At 52.7% G+C, this 18,919-nt stretch overlaps 8 protein-coding genes across 8 annotated transcripts; 4 read left to right on the forward strand and 4 right to left on the reverse strand.

Moving 5' to 3' along the window:
* Positions 1-380: 380 nt before the first annotated feature.
* Positions 381-1,539, forward strand: CABS01_07021 (gentisate 1,2-dioxygenase; the record flags this gene model as incomplete). Its single annotated transcript, XM_060540385.1, has 3 exons — positions 381-648; positions 728-1,162; positions 1,229-1,539. The coding sequence occupies 3 exons, from the start codon at positions 381-383 to the stop codon at positions 1,537-1,539; spliced, it is 1,014 nt and encodes a 337-aa protein (XP_060403270.1).
* Positions 1,540-1,941: 402 nt separating this feature from the next.
* Positions 1,942-3,586, reverse strand: CABS01_07022 (uncharacterized protein; the record flags this gene model as incomplete). The annotated part of the gene is made up of 3 exons (XM_060540386.1): positions 1,942-3,201; positions 3,285-3,464; positions 3,545-3,586. The coding sequence occupies 3 exons, from the start codon at positions 3,584-3,586 to the stop codon at positions 1,942-1,944; spliced, it is 1,482 nt and encodes a 493-aa protein (XP_060403271.1).
* Positions 3,587-5,864: 2,278 nt separating this feature from the next.
* On the forward strand, positions 5,865-7,079 carry CABS01_07023 (arrestin; the record flags this gene model as incomplete). The annotated part of the gene is made up of 1 exon (XM_060540387.1): positions 5,865-7,079. The coding sequence occupies one exon, from the start codon at positions 5,865-5,867 to the stop codon at positions 7,077-7,079; it is 1,215 nt and encodes a 404-aa protein (XP_060403272.1).
* A 336-nt stretch (positions 7,080-7,415) lies between these two features.
* Positions 7,416-9,429, reverse strand: CABS01_07024 (major facilitator superfamily transporter; the record flags this gene model as incomplete). The annotated part of the gene is made up of 6 exons (XM_060540388.1): positions 7,416-7,668; positions 7,722-8,313; positions 8,369-9,013; positions 9,070-9,126; positions 9,193-9,214; positions 9,265-9,429. The coding sequence occupies 6 exons, from the start codon at positions 9,427-9,429 to the stop codon at positions 7,416-7,418; spliced, it is 1,734 nt and encodes a 577-aa protein (XP_060403273.1).
* Positions 9,430-9,713: 284 nt separating this feature from the next.
* On the reverse strand, positions 9,714-10,418 carry CABS01_07025 (uncharacterized protein; the record flags this gene model as incomplete). The annotated part of the gene is made up of 1 exon (XM_060540389.1): positions 9,714-10,418. The coding sequence occupies one exon, from the start codon at positions 10,416-10,418 to the stop codon at positions 9,714-9,716; it is 705 nt and encodes a 234-aa protein (XP_060403274.1).
* Positions 10,419-12,298: 1,880 nt separating this feature from the next.
* CABS01_07026 (ubiquitin-conjugating enzyme) lies at positions 12,299-13,209 on the reverse strand (the record flags this gene model as incomplete). Its single annotated transcript, XM_060540390.1, has 3 exons — positions 12,299-12,989; positions 13,044-13,123; positions 13,180-13,209. 3 exons carry the CDS (start codon positions 13,207-13,209, stop codon positions 12,299-12,301), a joined length of 801 nt encoding a protein of 266 aa, XP_060403275.1.
* A 1,094-nt stretch (positions 13,210-14,303) lies between these two features.
* CABS01_07027 (surface antigen) lies at positions 14,304-15,756 on the forward strand (the record flags this gene model as incomplete). The annotated part of the gene is made up of 2 exons (XM_060540391.1): positions 14,304-14,466; positions 14,522-15,756. The coding sequence occupies 2 exons, from the start codon at positions 14,304-14,306 to the stop codon at positions 15,754-15,756; spliced, it is 1,398 nt and encodes a 465-aa protein (XP_060403276.1).
* Positions 15,757-16,644: 888 nt separating this feature from the next.
* CABS01_07028 (FAD binding domain-containing protein) lies at positions 16,645-18,181 on the forward strand (the record flags this gene model as incomplete). Its single annotated transcript, XM_060540392.1, has 3 exons — positions 16,645-16,851; positions 16,909-17,182; positions 17,241-18,181. 3 exons carry the CDS (start codon positions 16,645-16,647, stop codon positions 18,179-18,181), a joined length of 1,422 nt encoding a protein of 473 aa, XP_060403277.1.
* Positions 18,182-18,919: the final 738 nt, after the last annotated feature.

An 18,919-nucleotide genomic window follows, 5' to 3' on the forward strand; every position in this document is an offset into this window, starting at 1 on the left:
TGCTGTACGCCTAACGCTGAGAGGCTGTGCTACGACAAATCGCGTACGGTTAGCGTTGTGGTTGGTGTCTTTGCTGAGCCTCCGACCATGCTATTTCGGCCAACAGCTTAAATCCCCGAGCACACCTGTGTTCGTTTTGTAACTCACCGTCACGTTGACAGTATTGACGAAACGCGGTTGGTCTTCATGCGGGATGAGAGTTCGGCAAACACCCGGAAATCATGTGTTTTTGATCAAGTCATAAACACATCTCGTCAACACTGAAATGTCGCTACTGTATCTAAGCATCATTCAAGAAGAGTAAAGATAGTCAATCAATACCTTACCACTTCACTCGAGCAACTCAACGTCGTATCATCCTGACAATCCGAGAACTAGCCATGTCTTCAACGACCGTCACAGAAACTTCGCACCAAGCCGAGCCGGCTGAAGACCACACCGCAACGATGTTGCGCGCCGCCGAGGCCAACCACACAAAGCCTTTGTGGCTGCAAATGACCAAACTAAACCCCCCTCTGCCCAACCCACGGTGCACACCCCATCTTTGGAAGTATTCTGAAATTCAACCCACTCTCTTGCAAGCGGGTCAGCTTGTTACCGAAAAGCAAGCTGAGCGTCGGGTGCTTATGCTCGTCAACCCTTCCAGAGGTACGCAGCCTGCACCGATGGAGCTTCAGATCTGTTATTACTTCGAATCATTAGATCTGTTCCTGACTCAGAACCCCAGATGCTCCATTCACGACTGACACTCTTTACGCTGGGCTGCAACTGGTCATGCCCAATGAGACGGCACCAGCGCATCGGCACACGGCTTTTGCTATGCGCTTCATCATTGAGGGCAATGGCGGCTTCACTGCCGTTCATGGAAAGCGCATCCAGATGAACCGGGGAGATGTAATTTTGACCCCCACTTGGAATTGGCATGACCATGGAAAGGATGGGTCTGGCCCGATGATCTGGCTTGACGGCTTAGATTTGCCCAACTTTACCCACTTCCCTGTTCATTTCGTCGAGCATTTCTCATCTCCACGATACCCAGCAGACAATGTTGATACATCCCAGTCGCCCATTGTCTTCCCATGGAGTCGGATGAAAGCAGCACTTGACGCCGAGGAAGGACAATATGCTACACAAAGTTATCTCCGTGCAGATGGATCTGAAGGTACTTAATTCCCGTTCTGCTTCATTATAATTGTTGGAACTTGGACTGACTTGTGCAACGCTCCAGTCAGCAAGGTTTTAGGTGGTCGTGCAGCCCGCTTGACCTCCGGTGCCAAGTCCTCTCTGGTTCAGGAGACCGCATCATCTGTTTATCATGTCGTCGAGGGATCTGGGCGCTCTCGTATCGGTGATACAGAACTTGTTTGGAACAAGGGTGATACCTTCTGCATTCCATCCTGGTATCCTTACCAGCATTTCGCGGACGAGGGTCTGAAGACAGATGTATACCTGTACCGTTTTGATGACATGCCTATGCTGAAAAGTCTGGGATTCTACCGCTCAGCTGACATGGATGTGGAACGTCTCGTGTCGAAGTGAACGATTGTACGCTGGACCATTCACGTGTAGACTAAGTAGGCAGACTGAATGAAATATCTTTTACTGCGGCAAGTGTACCTACCTAGAATTCGGGGTCTAGGACAGAGTTTGCAAACTTACAGACGGTTGATTCTTCGCGCCGGAGCATGATTCACGTACCGCTTGGTGCAAGTGTTTTTTGACAATCATTGATAATGTTAAATCACTCCAAGATATCGTCCATCTCAATTGAATATAAAACTTTCCAACTCATTATGGATTCTTAATTGTAACAGAGCTCTAGTAGTCGAGAGCCCGAATGTTTTTATTTGCTGCCAGAGAAGAATGATAGACGGGATTCGTACGCTGGCGTTTCTACATCAACTGCACTACCCCTGTCCCGTCTAAGACTACTCTCTTAGTCTAAGCGAGAAATGCAGTCTTGCGAATGACTGTTTCACTGAAGAAGTAGAGGGGGATCACCAATAAGTACACCGCCCAGAGAATTCCCGCCATCGTACCAAACTGAGCGACGGGTCCCGCCTGTGCCATCCAGCTTGTGGCCGCGTAAGAAACTCCGAAGCCGACAGAGTTCTTGATCAAATTCACCAGCACTCCGATGTGGCTTGCTCTAGGTGGCATGGTGTCAACAGCGTACGTCAGTAACACATTCGCCGAGCAAGTCAGACCTGTGGCAAGCATGCCATAGCCAACGCTGACTTGCGCCCACTTCTCCGGTGATGCAAGGCCGTACCCAATGACCAGACATCCAGCTGGGCTGATTAGACCTCCGATAATCACAGCAGGCAACCTCGAAGCTGGATCTTGTTTTCCACCATTGCGACGTGTATCTCGGTTGAATAGGTAATCAGCCAATGCGCCTCCGATCGGAAGACCAATCAGAAGACCGACCAATGGGCCAACACTAAGCAGACCGACGTCTCGGGCGCCCCAGAGTAGGGGCGGGGGACTGTATACCACCGAGAGCAAGATAGATACCAGAACGGTCCAGCCAATGGTGAGACCAAAGACCAAAGTTGTGACAATAACCTGGGGCGCGCCTAGAAGTTGAAGAGGCTGGAAGAGGCTTGAGGCGGCGAGCTTCCAGTCCATGTCGACATATGCTGTTGAGAAAGAGCGCAGTCTCCATTGTTTTCCGAGTTCTCTGGGCCCTGGAAAGCCTTGCTGGTTGGCGTTTTCAACTTCGGCGTAGGTAGGGCTCAAGGGCAGACCTTTGGGGTTATCTTCAGTAATAACGGGGTTGAGCTCAACTTCAGCCGTCTTTGGCGAGTCCGCGCGTGTTTCCGGGAGCATGATCAGTGATCCGACAAATGTGATGAAGATCAGGGCCGAGAGGATACGGAAGTACCATCTCCAATCTCCAGTACCATCCGCGACAAGACCGGAAATGATCGGTCCGACAGATGAGCCCGCAGCAAGGAGTCCAACGTAGACAACCATTGCGCTTGCTAATTGCTTGTTTGGGAATGCCTCTTCAACGAAGCTGGGCCCCAATGCCTCAACAAGCCCGCCAGCGAGCCCGCCGAGAATCCTTGAAGTTCGCAGGTCATTGAATGTTGTTGCTTCCCCTGACCAAAGGCAGAAGACAAAGAACATGACGAGCGATATCAGAATCGTGTATCGTTTACCAATGAGAGATGCGGCAGGGAGGGCGAAGATGTTCTAGAGTTGAAGGTAAGTTAGTTCGTGTCTCTCAAGAAACATACATCAAAACGTTGAATGTTCTCATTTTAAATCAGGCTTACCGAGAGGCCAAGAGTCAAAAGCACATAGGTAGAGAGCTGGGAGGCCTCTTCCGAAGTGCAATGAAGCTCTGCAATAATGCGCGAAAACAGCGGAGGAGCGCCTGCAGCAAAGGCATTTCCCAAAAGGTTGTAGAAGCTGACGTTCAGGAGAATCCAGATTCTCCACGAAAGTGGCCATCCCTATCGAGTCGTTAGAGATTAGTCTTCAAAGCCTATGATCTTGTGACATCCTTGAACTCGAGGACACCGGCAACACTTACCAAGACGCTCGACTCCATCGCGGAATCATTCGATGTCGACATGTCTGTTGATTTTGGACGTACGATATGAGTTGATTTTTCAAAGTCTAGTTCGATAATCTAGACAAATGCTTACACGGGTTTTCGCAATTTCCGCTCAACACCGGCTCCGCCTTGTCCTATCTACTCCAGCCCACCCCTTTACAGATCATGTCTTTCATTACAAGACCAACTTTACCAACGCGTAGCGTGCCATTGGTCTAGCGAGTCATTCGGGGAGATAAACCTAAGGGTATGCGTCCGCGGAGAATTGTCATAACCCCGGATACTACCCCGCATCCGCAGCGGCCCGCGTCCATACTGGAGACCGGGTGACGATGGTCTGCTTCCATGATCTCGGGGTCAAGCGGGGGAAGCGGGTCTTGTTAGAGACTCGCCGCGCGCAGTATGAAGCATATATCAAGGACTGACGTTGACTCAGGCTAAGCATTGCGACACAGCCGTGTCTGGCACGTCAGCCGATCGAGTCAGTTGGTCGCTCGTTAGCAAATCCAAACACCACCAAGGCTATGCTGAGCGATGGCACGTTACCAGAAAGCTTGTTAATTATTATGAATCAGTAATAGTTACATTAATTTAAGATCTCATCGTCATGCTTTGCTAGAACACGAGCCTGACAAGTATCAGGATCTCCTATCTCCGCGATGAGGCGGAGTCACAATATTAACATGGCTTGGTTGCAGTATTGAGGTGCTCCTACATTGTGAAGCCCAGAGTCTCAATGGAATCTACCTGTACGTAGCCTGGAACTTCTTTATTCATCCTTTTCCAATCCATCAGCCCCCATCAGCCCCTATCAGTAAGCGGTAAGTAAAAGGGCATCTTAAAGTCAAGATAACTTTATTGAGTCGAATTGGTCGAGGATTCCTAGTAATTGAGGACAAATCGACAAGATTGCAAAAGTTAGACGCTTCTAGCCGCCAAATGGGTTCTTTTCCCTCTTCGCTGAGAACTTGATCCTTTAGCTTATCACGATATAGCAAAGAGAAAGTTAGGCAACGAATTGGGTTTCATCGCAGAGGAATCGATGTGAGGTATGACATAAGGGTTCAGGTAGCAGTTCCTGAACGGCTTCAAGCTTGAATACATGAGTTGACGCTTCTATGGCTTAATGTACCTCTCTTTAATGATAGTAATTCAAACTGACCTCAACCATGTTCAATGATTTCTTGTCTAATGTATTTTACACACCATCAGGTTCATCCTAGTGTCAAGGAACAGATCGATTATTATGTTGAGTATTCTGAGACTTGATGAGGCGTCACATGGTGAGCTAGCAGGCTTGGTAGGGAAAGCTGCTGTGGAGAATATGGAGACTCTGATAAAGAGTATCGAGGATTGGGTGTTAGAAATCTGGTAGGTCGATGGTAATTATGAGTGGTGAAATATGAATGATGGCAGTTTTTCTTGTATCACAATGGGACCAGTTGAGTGTGAGGATTGAAAAGGATCTACTACAGTATGTCCTGCATTTGCTCTCATACAAGAGGCATCTCCCGCTAGGAAGACGCTTCCTTATTTCCTCAGCTGTCCCTAGATGTCCAGGGCTGAAAGTTTGATCATGAGCATCATGAACTTCATCGGAACAGCCTGCCACTTTTGAAATTCTTACGGCTGCTCTAGGCGAGCAGCTTTTCGAGTCTCACACAAGTTGCAGGTCATCCCGAAGAACGCCATGAATGCAGCCAATCAAGTGATGAACGGTCCAAGGCCTTTCCTGGGGTTCTGGGGAAAGTCCAGCTCAAAGCGCCAACGCTAGCCGTGATAACGAAATTTGCAATCACATATGCAATTTGAGTTTTCGTTACGTTTCCTTTCCGCTAAAGTAGAAAATAGCCGGGGGCCCTCTTTCGGGGTTTATCTCGGCTAACCGCTAACGTTAAGAAGAAGCGGGAGCTAGCACGACCGAAGCGGGGCCCGACCGTGTACGTTGAGCGGTGCCGAGATGTGGGGCTCCGGAGGCCACGACTCGGTATCGTGACCGTGTACGTTAGGAAGAGCCGGGTCGGAGTCAAAGAAATGCGCCGGACAAGAAAACTTTGCTGCCGCTAGTTCTCGGGGCCTGGACTGAATCAAGAAGACTATGTCCGTTCTTACGCTGGCCAATTTGGTGTATAAGTAGCCACCTTCCCTCTTTCTTGGGTGAATTTGGGGTTTCTTCCTATCTCATCTGTCTGATCTTTGCCTTTCAAATAGTTGATATCAACCTCAACATTATATGTGCCATAAAAGTATATCAATTTCACATACTCCTCTTTTGTACCATCTACTCAAGACCACGATGTGGTCTGCGGCCTCCACGATGCCTCTCGAGATCAAGATTGACGATCACTACTCGTCCAAGATCTATACCAGCGGCTCTCACATCACAGGCACCGTATCTGTCTGTCCAGACAGCCGCACTCCCTTTCACTGCATCCAAATCGCTCTCATGGGCACCTCTCACACTCGGGTCGACATGCTACCCGTCCCCAAGATCACCACCGACGTGTTCCTCAACCTAGACATGCCCATTACGAAGACATCCTACCCGCAAGGACGGGTCTTTGCGGCAGGAGAAACCCAAACTATCCCATTCAACTTCACCATACCACGAGAACTACACAAAGATGCCTGTGAGGCTGCTTCAGGCGATCACTCCCACGATCAACACATGCGACTGCCTCCATCAATGGGTGGTTGGGGCAAAGACGACATGTCACCCACGATGGCCCAAGTCGAGTACAAGATAGTTGCTCGACTGCTTCGCAAGAGATCCTCCAGCCCAAAAGATACCACTGAGGCCAGTCAGCGGATCATGGTCCTCCCAGCCTTTGCCGAAGACCCACCCCTGAACATCAACAACCACGATGCACGATACACGCTATCCAGGACCAAGTCCGTCCGCAGAAGTCTTCTTTCTACACAGAAGGATCGCATCGTTATCAATGCGCTTCAGCCTGAAGCAGTCTACATCAGCATTGGCGGCCATCAGCTCCCCGACTCTCACGCCTCCGTAACACTGGACCTAAGCTTTGAATCCAACTCCTCATTCTCATTCCCACCGGAAGTCACTCTGGGCCACGTCAAGCTAGACACTCAGACGTGGTTCACAGGAACCCCCATGAAGATGTCGCCCGACCTAGGAAACCCCCGTGAGGCGGCTGGACTGCGCCATGAGCTGCGGTACTCTACCCAAACCAAGCTCCCTACGACAGACACGGGAGTCATCCTATGGCACAAGGACGACCAGGCAGAAAACTGCAAGATGTTCTCCTGGCGATCAAGAACCAAGGTTCCTATCCGCCTCCCTACCGCACATAAGATGTTCCTGCCCACCTTCTTCAACTGTTTCATTGCTCGAAGCTACATCTTGCGCATGTCTGTCAATTTCAACGGCTCCAAGACCAATCTTTCTGTTCCGCTGCAGATTGCGTCGCAGTCGCTCTACCCTCAAGTGATGGAGCCAGAGGTGGAGGACCTGCCATCCTTTGACGCATCTCTTGCTTGGAGATGACGGAGTGTAGCCGAATCTGTCTCTTTTCCTACGTCTACTTGTTATCTTTTCCGAGAATTTTAGGAGGCGCACTCATATCTGCTGGGTGATTGTGCAAGCTCTTCCACGGAAGGCTGCCAAATGATTGGGATGTGGCGTTACACGTGGATGATCAAGGTTGCCTGCTTTGGTATTTGTTTCCCTTCATTATGGATTGGAGGGTTCCCATGTCGGTAGCGACTGGATTGATATTTATCGATCTCTATTAGGTCATTAACTATGTTTAGCCAGAGACCAACCGGCGTATTTGATCCGCGTTGTGTTTTCTTCTCTAGAGTCTCATTATCATTACCACATTTACACCGAAGCCCCATCGTCAAAAGCCTTCTCCTTTTGACTCTGCTTGTTCTTGACACTTCCGGCAGTCCACTGGCGCATCTTCTTGCCCCAGAAGTAGAGAATAGGCAACCCAAGAGATAAGACGATTATTGCCTCCGCATATAGGGCGAATGTTTGAAGGGGTCCTTTCTCGGCGATCCAGACAGTCGCCTTGGAGGCGATGAAGAACGCGACGACAATGCGGAGTGAAGAGACGTTGACGAGTACCGGTCTGCTAGTGTGTCAGCCGTGCACTTCCTTAAGGGTGATCGAAATTGAACATACCCTGCCCATTGCGGGTAGCTCTCGACAATGAAGACATTGAGAATGGTCATGGTTGTCAAAAAGGCAAAGACGATCAAGAAGGAGCCGACCAGTAGAACCGCCCAATGCATGTTCTGCTCACCGGCAGTTCCGAAGACGAAGCAGCCCGCTACTCCCGAAACGAGCGGCAGGATCAAGTTGGCAAGGTGATGCTCCGGCTCTCTGCTTCCGCCCTGCCACCTTGTCACAGCGTTGGAAATTTTGTCAGCTACAGGGCCACCAAAGACGTAGACCAGCGCCGAGGCGGCGAAGAAGGGAAGCACGGTGAGACCGGTCCACTGGAACTGCCATCCTTGGGCGAGGAGGGCAAACGGCGTGATCTGCTGAGCGGCCTGGTTGATGACGATCATGGAACTGTTGGCCAGAACGCCCCAGATGATGGCCGGGAAGTACGTGGATCTGAGGGCATCAAACATGGACTTGGCAGCGCGCTTAAACTCGAAGCCGTTTTGAAAGACACCGATGTTGGTCCACACCGTGCGTGGCGTGTAGTTGACATAATCAAGCTCCGGGCGGTTCTGGCCAGGCAAAAGAGGAACGGTATTCTGACCACCTGTGACGGGTTAGCTGCGCTCGAATATACCCTTTGGGGGTAAGGCGAGACATACTGAGCTCTTCCTGGGAACGAGTCCAGCGAGTCTCAGGCAAGAAGGCAATGAGTATGGCCCAAGCCAAGATACCCATGCCAGAAGTGATGTAGTACAGCCACCTCCAGGTGTAGTTGGCGGATACCCATGGTGCTGCAACACCAAGACCGATGATGATGATCCCCTGACTGGATACTACAGCCGACATGGCCTTGTTTCTCTGGTGGATGAAGACCATATCCTGAACAATCAGAGGAATCAATGCCTCTACCGCACCGGCGCCCAAACCCATGAGTGCTCTGGCAAGCAAGTGCTGTTGCAGGCTCGTACTGAAAGCAGCAAACAAGCCACCAGCCCAAGCACTAGTCGCAGCGAACAAGAGGACCGGTCGACGGCCAATCCAGATGGATGTGGGCACCAGGAAGTAGCTCGCAATACCGTTTGCCAAAAGGGGCATCGTAGCTAGGAGAGCGACTTCATCTAGGGAAGCTGGCTTGACGCCAGGTGGCACGACGGACATGGGATTGATGTTGAGACCGCTGCCGCCACTCTGGGCCTTGAATTCGATGTTGTTGAGGATGCGCGGGTCGACTCCCGAGTACTCGAGGATGAAGACGGGGAGGAGACCACCGATGACGACCTCTGCTGACAGGGCAAGTGCACCGACTGTGAGAACTAGTCAGTCTCTAGCGGCCCTTTGTACGGTCAATGGAACGTCTTACAGAAGCAAAGGGCACCGATTGCTGTCCATTTTCGCCATGCGGGGAGGTTCAGTGGATCTATACATTATTCTCGTATCAATCATCATTGCTCGTTGATATCGAACGGGGTTTCTCAGAACTCACCCTTGGGATCAGCCGTGGGCATCTACACGTTGTCAGGAAAGCCCTTGAATCAAGAGGATATGTCAAACTTACAGGAATCAGCCTCAGCTGCCCGTCCACATAGAGATTTGTCGTACCGACGACCAGCGTCTCGTTCTTCTCACTGACCCCGTCGTCGAACTCGGACACCGACACGGCGGGCGCACGCTTAGGACCAGCCTGCTCATCCTGGAGCGGCCAGCGGTTGTTCGTCGCCATCTTGTCAGTTGTTATGTTTTGCCGTGATGGAGTTAGAGCTGTAGCGCAATCCCACCGCTCCAAGATCCAAGGGTCAAGCTCGTCTTCCCGCCGGATATCAGCGCAGCCTTATACTAGACCTGACATGCCCCCCTGTAGGTGATCGGTAGCAAGGGGAGGGGGATGATGATTTGCAGGTTCGGAACGTCCTCTGGATTCCGAGTTGGGGTTGAATTAGAAGAGTTGGATCTATACCAAACAGGTGAAGGGAAGGAAAGCAGAGAGGGATGGGAAAAGCCGTGCGCTTAGATCTGTAGTAACCCTAGTTGCGTCTGGTCTTGTGTGCTTGTACTCGAATCGGAGACGTGCCTGGACGGATCCGTCGCATCAGGCGAACCGCCAATCGCACGACACCCGCGACGATGATCAACTACGCCAGTGACACTGGAGAGACAGACCCAGACACGAGTGTACGATACTGTCTCTGGGCAAAGTGGGTGTGTGTCTCCCTCCACATCCCGCCCGCCGGGGGCGGAAGAGGCCTCTCCCATGTTCGCCCAAGTTCCCCTTTCTCCCAAGCACGGGCGTGTCATGTTTCCACCTGACAAACGTTCGTCGCCGCGAGACCGGGAGCTAGGATATCGAACCTTGGAAAAAGCCCATGGTCTGTGATGCTGGTGTCTGCTTTCGGCAGTTGAAGAATTTCTGGATCGCCTGATGGGGCGGTTGGGTGGTGCGGGCCGGGGAGCTAGGGCGAGACTAATTCGTCGTCGAAGCAGAAGAGTCCCACGCTTAACACGGTGGGATTTGTCTAGAATATTTGGCATGACACAGCTGCGTCTTGCGCCTTGTAGGGATTGGGACTCTTTGGGTACGGTGGGATAAGGGGGTGTGACTTGGTCTGGGGTTGGAATGCGGCATGCGACGGTTTGATCGACGTTCTCGCGCGCGCGCGAGATAAACCCTTGCCTGTCGTTCTTTGGCGTCTTGAGATTCCTCACGCTTTCCATCATGCCTTACACCTACAAAGTTGCCCCTTGCATCGGGAGACGTTGCGGAACGTATGTAAGTAGACTGCATAGGGCTCCTAGCGTCCAGTCCATGGGGCTGATGTGGAGAGAATCTTAATTCAATCACCCCTTGAGCAATGGCATACAGACGGTCAGTGTCTTTGAAAAGCTCTACCATGATATTGCCCGTAGTGAGGATTTTTAGGAAAGCCAACGTAGGCTCAAGTAAACTCTGTCGGTCTCGACGCGCTCCAATCTTCATCGCATCACAACCGCGCGCGCCAGTCGGCCGGATCAACATCCTCCAAGTCACATTGCATCCAAGACTTCAGACCGTTTCTTTTCTCTTGGAACAAGTTGAGATGAAATGCCACAGAGTACAGAGGAAGGCAAACAAACCTTTCCAGCATGGCAGGAAGTTCATAAGCGACTATACTAAGACGCAGCTAGTGTACTCCATACGGGTCGCGAAGAAAGGTTCTTGACTCAACGCATGAACGCAGCACCACCACCTTGTTACAGACCCCCGGTCCGAGTGCCTCAAGCCAACACAATTTAAGACGTTTGGATCTTCGACAACTTCGCCTCGTTCTTTTCTTGATCCGGCGCACGGATGGCGATGCAACGATACGCCGGATTTGATACATCTCAACGTCCCAATCACAGAGTGGACATCCTCAAAAGCTGCAAAATTGCGTTGCACACACAGAACCTAAGTCAATATCACCACGGCAATATTCCAACCTGCCAAGAAGGTTACAATCCTGAGGATTTGACGGGGAGAGTTGACGACGACTACGACCACGATCGGCGGGTGACAAACTCGCATCAGCTCATATCCAACCCCCCCCGTACTGTTGTATTACACTACCTTTCGTCTGAATTACATTGACTGGTTTGTCTGGTCTCTGGGCTTGGCCCTCCTCCACCATGACTTCATGCCGGCGTTACACGTTTCGGTTTACCAATGAAGCAGGTATTGGCACACTCTAGCCTCCACGCCTCTAGGTAGTCTCTCCTGTACAGACCTGTTTCTCTGCCAAGCCCACCGAACGGCCGAAGCCCTTTTGTCTGAGGCTCTGAGCTGGGTGCCCCCATCGTGATCGTCGCCGGTCGGCGCTCCATGTGTCGAGTCTGATGTTTTCTTCAGATGATACCTATCCGTCGGCTCATCCGTTGTGCGTCCTCTACTCCTCGCCGTCCACTTTCCGGTGCGGCGACCCGGCTTGCTGGCTTTGCCTGGGCACCGCGTGTCCACTTGTGACGGGCCAAGGGCAGCTTACGAATCTACATGTACGGAATCAAGTGATCGTCGAGAAGACCACTTGAACAGCAACCCTGAGGTTTGAATTCATGTTTCGCAGAGAAATCCATCGGCCCAATACAACGTGGAAACTTTTTCAACTGCAGTTGCAATCGGATCAGCTTTGGCCGAACTCTTATTAAGCGGCGTTCCCTCATGCGATATTCCGCGATTATCATCTCTGCAAGTATTTGACATGGAGTCTGATAGTGACTCTCGACATATGCCACGTTGTTGGAGTAATGGCTCCCACAATGGCTTGGCCGAAGCTCGCGATATCCCATGAGCCATGGCGAGGTACTAGAAGCGAAGGCTTGTTCGAATTTTGCTTCCAAAAGCCAATCCTTTGGTCAAATCTAGAATACATTGGTCATTCGAGTTTTACCAACTTATAATCGGCCGTCCAAGTCCCATCTATTAGTAAGACTGTTGTGCTGTATATCACTCTGGTCCGTCATCAGAAAGCCCAAAACATAACGCCATGCTTAGCCCCATTGTCCCTTTACACACGATCTGACTCGCTTCTCGAGACGCAACAGCACTATCCAGCCAGAAATCGTACGCATCTGAAGCCGCTTTAGTTGTCGCTCGCACCCAAGACCCTCGCAAGCAGTACGTAGAAGAATACGACACCGCCGGCGACGAGCAGCTTGTTCTGATTCAGCCAGCCCCGGCCGGCATCTCGTTGTTGCACAACAGCATCGACGACAGCCTGGGCTTGGTGGCCACTTCCATTCCCGATGCCAAGTTGGGGCCCGCAGGAGGCCCCTGCTGCCGCTCCCGTCCTGTTACCTGTCGCCAAGTCAATCTTGGTCTCCTTCATCCACTCCCAGTTGGCCGTGTCGACTTCGGGCCATTCGGCTCGAAACTTTGCGCCGCCGTCACCGGCCTTGACGTTGCCCTTCGTTGCCACATTCGATTTTGCGTGGGATCCTCCGCCTGTTGAGTTCCACCACTTTGTTCGTGCTGCCAACATCTTTCTTTCGACTTCTGTGCTAGATACGGAACCGGTCGTCATTTCTTCGCTGGTCATGAAGGAAAGCAAGCCTATCAGAATGGTGGACACCTCCCAGGCAGGGTTGAAGGACTTGGGATGGAAGTCGGAGATGGACAGGCAGAGGCGCGTAGATGGCTGAAAGCGACCGGAAGGAGTGTGCATTCGAATAGCTGGGGGCGCGAAAGGGTAATTCGGGGGGAAGACCAGAGTTCCCCAGTACTGGCCGCCATGGTACGGTGTGTTTTCGGGACCGGTGATGATATAGTGCCATCTGTCTACCTGTTAGCATGGATATCTGACATGGATGCGATGGACGACTACACACTCGAGAATGTTGGATTCAGAGGGGTGTGCCTCGATGTATGGTGGCGGGTTCTCGGCGATAGTCTTGTACTCGCGAGTCAACTGTGTAAGAGTTAGTCGAATGCATCTCATGGAAATGATATGCCAGTGCATCTTACCCTCTTCTGTGCGGCTCTACTGGCAGCCATGGTTGCTGAGGATTGCCGACGAGATGCTGTGGTATCGGGATCGACGGTGGGCGGCGAACGACGTAATGGGGAGCACGATCAGTGAACGGTGGCGGGTGGCCGGTCGAGAGAGAGCGAAGAGAATGATATGGGTAATGTACAGAAGATGGAAATTGAAACGACTGAATACACGCAGTTGGATGCAGATGTACTGCTCTCTTTCAACTGTTGGTTTGTATGGTGTTGGGGTTGTTGTTGATATAGGATGAGCGAATGGGTAACGGAGATGGAATGCGGCGAGGCTGTGACAAGTGCCGCCAGTGCGTTGTCCACTCAAGGTGCTTTTGGGGGGGGGGGCTTGAGGGGCCTTCGGGGTGCGTCAAAACGCAAAAGACACAGAGACGGAAAAAGGTACGTATCTCCGGTGTCCGGTGAGTCCACGCCGAAGAGGCGCCACAGAATTATGTCACTGGTCGAAGTAGTGGATCTCCACCAGCCACATATAACACCCTGTGCCTCGGAATTTCCACCAATTTCCATTGGATAAGTGGCCGCTTGATGTGTGGCTGGAGAGCAGTGAGTACGTACCTATCTCAGTGGACAGAGCTTCCAGAATGTGGCTGGAGCTTCTTCTCCCGAGTGCCCCAGAAGCCCCACCGAGAGTGACCTCGTCCCGATCCGTTCCCTTGCGCCCGTGCTGCATCTCGAAATTCAACCGAAGCTCTCCGGCTTGTGTGATTTTTGTCTTGTCCACCCACTTACAAGCTGCAACGTTGAGCTCACGTCTGTCACAACTCTCACCAAGGCTCCAATGGCTTCCAAGACCAGTGCGAGCGGAAGCTCTGTATAGTCTCCCTTGTCAATCGTCTCTAAACCCTCCAACGAAAGCTAATGGAACCCGCGCTTTTCTTAGGCTTCCAACCCGATTGGCAAGCTCCAGGCCGGGCCCGATGCCTTGCGCAAGGAGGCAGAATCCTCAGCCGAGTTCGAGAAGCTCCAGGAAGAGGCCAAAATCAGAAGGCTGCAACAATTGGCACGCTCTTACCCTTCTCTCGCTCAACGGTCCCTGACCTTGCTAATGCGCGCAGTAGCTCTCCGACCAGAACTCGCAGCCCATGACCATCAACCGCTTGCAGGTTCACGGCGCTACCAACACCCGAAGAGGCTTCCTCGACCCTATCTTCACCCCGCTCTTGACCGAGGATGTCAACAGCTCCTCCACGCTTGGCGAAGTAGCGGCGCGGTTGGGCGACGCCAGAGGAAAGCTGGAGAGACTCGGTATGGGCAGCATCCGCCTTTGGAAGAGACATTATGGTCTAACGCTTACTCATAGGCATCTTCCACCCCGATGTCAAGGTCCACCTTAGCAACGCCAACAACACCGATGCTTCGTCCACTCCGACCGACGTCGACGTCGATGTCGTCGTCAAAGAGCTCTCCCGCTACAAGTTCAACGCCGGAACCGATGTCGGAAACAGCGAAGGCTCCGCTTATACCTCCTTGCTCTGGCGCAACATCTTTGGCGGTGCGGAGCAGCTTACTGTCAATGCCAGTGCTGGCACAAGAACCCGTTCCGCATACAGCGCGACCTTGAGCGCACCCGTCCAAAGCAACCCCGATACGAGAATCGCACTCGAGGGCCTCGCTTCCGCCACCGATAAATCCTGGGCAGCACACGAGGAGGTTCTGAAGGGAGGAAACCTGCGCTTCTCATGGCTTTCTGGCCTCAAGGACATGCACACGGTTGAATATTCCGGCATTTGGCGTCAAGTCACTGGCCTCCGCGACAGTGCCAGTCCCACTGTCCGTGCCGATGCCGGAGACTCCGTAAAGAGCTCCATCAAGCACACATACCAGAGAGACGAGAGAGATAACCCGCAGCTTCCGCAAAGCGGCTACGTACTCAAGTCCGTTTGGGAGCTGGCTGGTCTCGGCCCCCTAGGCGGTGACGTCGCCTTCTCCAAGAGCGAATGGGAGGTGGGTGGTGCGCTGCCCGTCCCTGTTCCTGGCGTGGAGGGACCATCTGGAATCTCGATTGGTGGTGGATTGAGGTTCGGTATGCTGTACCCGCTTCCTCTTGGCTTTGCCTCCGAAGGCAAGTCCCAGCCGAGCCGCATAAACGACAGATTCCAGCTCGGCGGGCCCACCGACGTCCGTGGTTTCCACTATGGAGGTCTTGGACCCCACGACGGATCCGATTCAGTCGGAGGAGACGTCTTCGCAGCTGGCAGTGTGAACATGCTGTTTCCTCTGCCTTACAAGGGCCCCGACTCCTCTCTCCGCTTCCAAGTGTTTGCCAACGGCGGCAGATTAGTCGCGATGAAGAACAAGGGCAAGACTGGTGCTTCAGCCACCGAGGGCCTCGACGCTAGAAGTGTCGCAGGCAGCGCGTGGAGAGCGTTGAGTGACCTGACGACTGGTCTGCCATCAACAGCCGCTGGTGTCGGTCTGGTCTACGCTCATCCTGTCGCTCGTTTCGAGCTCAACTTCAGTCTCCCGTTGGTGCTGAGACGCGGCGAGCAGGGCACCAAGGGACTGCAGGTTGGGGTCGGCATCAACTTCTTGTAAAGGCCTCATTTCCGACGTACGGATAAAGTTCACGTGCCGGCATACAGCACAGCCTAGCCAGGCCACATTGTACAACAAAATCACTGTAGATACTCTCTAATTGGAAGATTACAACATGAAACTACCGACCGAGTTCCCGAATACTTCGGGACCGGGTCATTCATCCCACACAACGTCCGTCCGTCGCGCGATGCCTATCCCTTCCTGCGGGTCTTACCACGGTCCCTAATAGCTTATTCAGCGCAAACCTGGGATTCTATAGTCGGCCTCCGATCGCCGGGACTCTTCCGTCTCACAAGGATGCGTGGAACTTGGAAGCCATCGTGGCATTGTTGCAGCGTCGGCATAAGGGTTCCAATAGTCAATCGGCACGAAATCCTTCCAGAATATCCCATTCGCTGGATTTCGGCCTCCGGGTGGTCGACTGCAGGGGTAGGACATCAGCTCCAGGATAGGAAGTTGAGCCAGCGCAGAAGCGACCTCAAAGTCTACGGGCGATGTAACGTATAGTTCCCCCTCACCGCAGCTCTGCTGCCCTCGTGTAAAATGTGCGGCTGGTTTGTTGGGGGCTGGGCAGGGTAATCACAGCATTCTGGATGTTTTCTCCGTTGGTTCCAAATTACACCGTTCAGGGGAACGATGTTCTTTGGTGCTGATTAAACCCTGCTGACAAGTGCATCCCACGCGATATATAGGTTGTCGATTCCAACCTTGGCGGATTCCATGACTCGTTGGTCACTGTACGAGCCAGGTCCCTGGATATAGGCTGCATGTAAGACGGCATCAATGACACCACCTGGATGATACAAATAAGAACATGTCGTCTGCTGCCAAAGGCTAGGGTGCTGCACCTCCGCCACCTTCGACGTTCTCAAGTCATCAAGTACAATGCGGCTCCTCTCCTCTCTGTCGCTTCTCGTCTCGGTGGTTTCCGCCCTCACCGTGAGAGTCCCATCCGTTGCAGAGGACTTGAAGACGCTCGTAGCAGCATCGTCGTCAGTAGCTGTTGACCTCCGTGCGAGATGGAGTACATACCATGCTCCCATCCCGTCTATCGTGGTGAATGTGACGACGGAGAAGGATGTTGGTGCAGTTGTGAGTTTTCCCATCAAACGTCGCATCATGAGCTATGTTCCCTGATTTTTGTACCAGGTCAAATACTGTGCGAGCCGTAAGATACCTTTTACAGCTCAGAACGGCGGTAACGGCTGGGGCAAGACTTTCAACCTCGGCAATAACGGAGTCATCATTAACTTGGCTGGTCTGAATGCCGTCACTTTCAGCAAGACGAAGACGGAAGCCACTATCGGAGGCGGGGCCATCATTGGCGACACAATCAAAGCAGCCAATGCTGCGGGTGTATTGGTCCAGACGGGCAACTGCAACTGTGTTGGTGCCCTTGGTGCCATCCTGGGAGGCGGTTACGGTTAGTGCACGCACGACATTGACATAACAAGACAGACCTTGAACTAACAGCATGACAGGGAATCAAATGGGAGAAGTCGGCTTTGGCGTTGACAATGTGCTCTCCATGCGCGTCGCAGTCGCGAGCGGAGAGATCCTTACGGCCTCGCCGACCTCCAATCCAGACCTCTTCTGGGCCCTCCGCGGCGCCGGACCCAACTTTGGCATCGTCATCTCGGCGACGGTCAAGGCGCGGCCCATGCCGACCGAAGGCCGCAACGCCTGGCTCATGAATCTCTTCTTCTCGCCGGACAAGCTCCCGCAAGTCGCCCAAGCCATCCAAGACCTGCCCCTGAAACCGGAGCAAGTCGTCTACCTCGTCCTCACCAACTCGGGACCACCATCTAATGCCCCCGCCGTCCTCGTCACCGGGTTCCTGCGTCAAGGCAACGATGTGACTGGACGTGCGGCGTTCGCGCCGCTGTATAAGCTCGGCCCGATCTCGAACAGCAGCAGCGTGGCCGGGTACGAAGGCTGGAACGCGGGCAACGACAACTTTTGCGCGCGCGAGGAGCGCAAGCCGGCGTATAGCACGACCATCAACCACATGCAGCCCGAGACGTGGCCGGCGATATGGGACCTGTACACGAAATTTCAAGCCAAGGGGCCCAACTCGGCTGTGCTGATTGAGCGGTATAACCTGACCAAGGCGCAGTCTGTACCCAAGGGGTCTGCGGCGCTGCAGGAGGCGTTGAGGAGGGACGCGTTTGCGCAGGCGATTGTGATTCCTTGGTACACTGATGCTTCGCTGGACAGTGAGGCGGAGGCGTTTGCGAGCAAGGTGAGGGATATTTGGAGTTATTCGCCGAGCGCGGTGGCTAATCCGACGTATGTCAACTTTGCGCATGGCGATGAGACGCCTGAGGCGGTGTATGGGTCGAGTTTGGCGAGATTGAGGGAGCTGAAGAAGAAATGGGATCCTTTGGGGGCTTTCAATCAGTGGTTTCCAGTCGGGGCATGAAGTATTGGTTCGTCACGACTTTGATCCAAACCTTTGAATGGTATAGCTATGGTCTCTGGGTAAAGTCGCGCCCTGTCCATTGGCGTTCATCCGACTCTAGTATATCGAGTTGCCAAATCTCATGACTCTAGCTTCTGGACCTTAATGGCCAGGGCCAACGTCCCGATAGCGGCATGTTAACGAGGACGGTGTTTAGTGATGGCGGTTGGTTGGAACATCGGACGTGACATTTCTGGGCTATCCTTGAATACTCGGACAAGGAACCACGGGCATCATCGGATAGCCGGGCATCGCGAACCTGAGGTGCATGATTGTATTCCATCCCTATGAGAAGACGCCGATTCCAAGACCACATACTTCCGATACATTGATCAGTGGCATCTCCCCTAGTTTTTCAAGAATAAGGCGTATCCCTTTCTCCTACATCGTTTTCTCAATTCAATCATATCACTATTCTGAACCAAGTAGCCGATGCTAGGTCTGTGTGTAGAGCCAATACTTTCCGTGGAAGGCGCAAATGAGTGCAGTGAATGTGGACTTTAAGGATTACGAACAGTAGCGGATCCGAGTCCGGGCTCCATTTGGAAAGTGCGGCCCCACCTCGGCTCCGGATGTATATGCGCCGGACCAGTAGCCTGGGACTCGATCATAAATCGGACGGGACCTGGATCGGTTTCTTGTCAGATAAATAAGATCCCAGCAGCGGATGGAGGGGTCTGGATTTAAGTGGCCCAGTGT

This window comes from Colletotrichum abscissum (genome assembly GCF_030869225.1).
Source record: "Colletotrichum abscissum strain IMI 504890 chromosome Unknown Scaffold_15.1, whole genome shotgun sequence".
Classification (NCBI taxonomy): domain Eukaryota; kingdom Fungi; phylum Ascomycota; class Sordariomycetes; order Glomerellales; family Glomerellaceae; genus Colletotrichum; species Colletotrichum abscissum.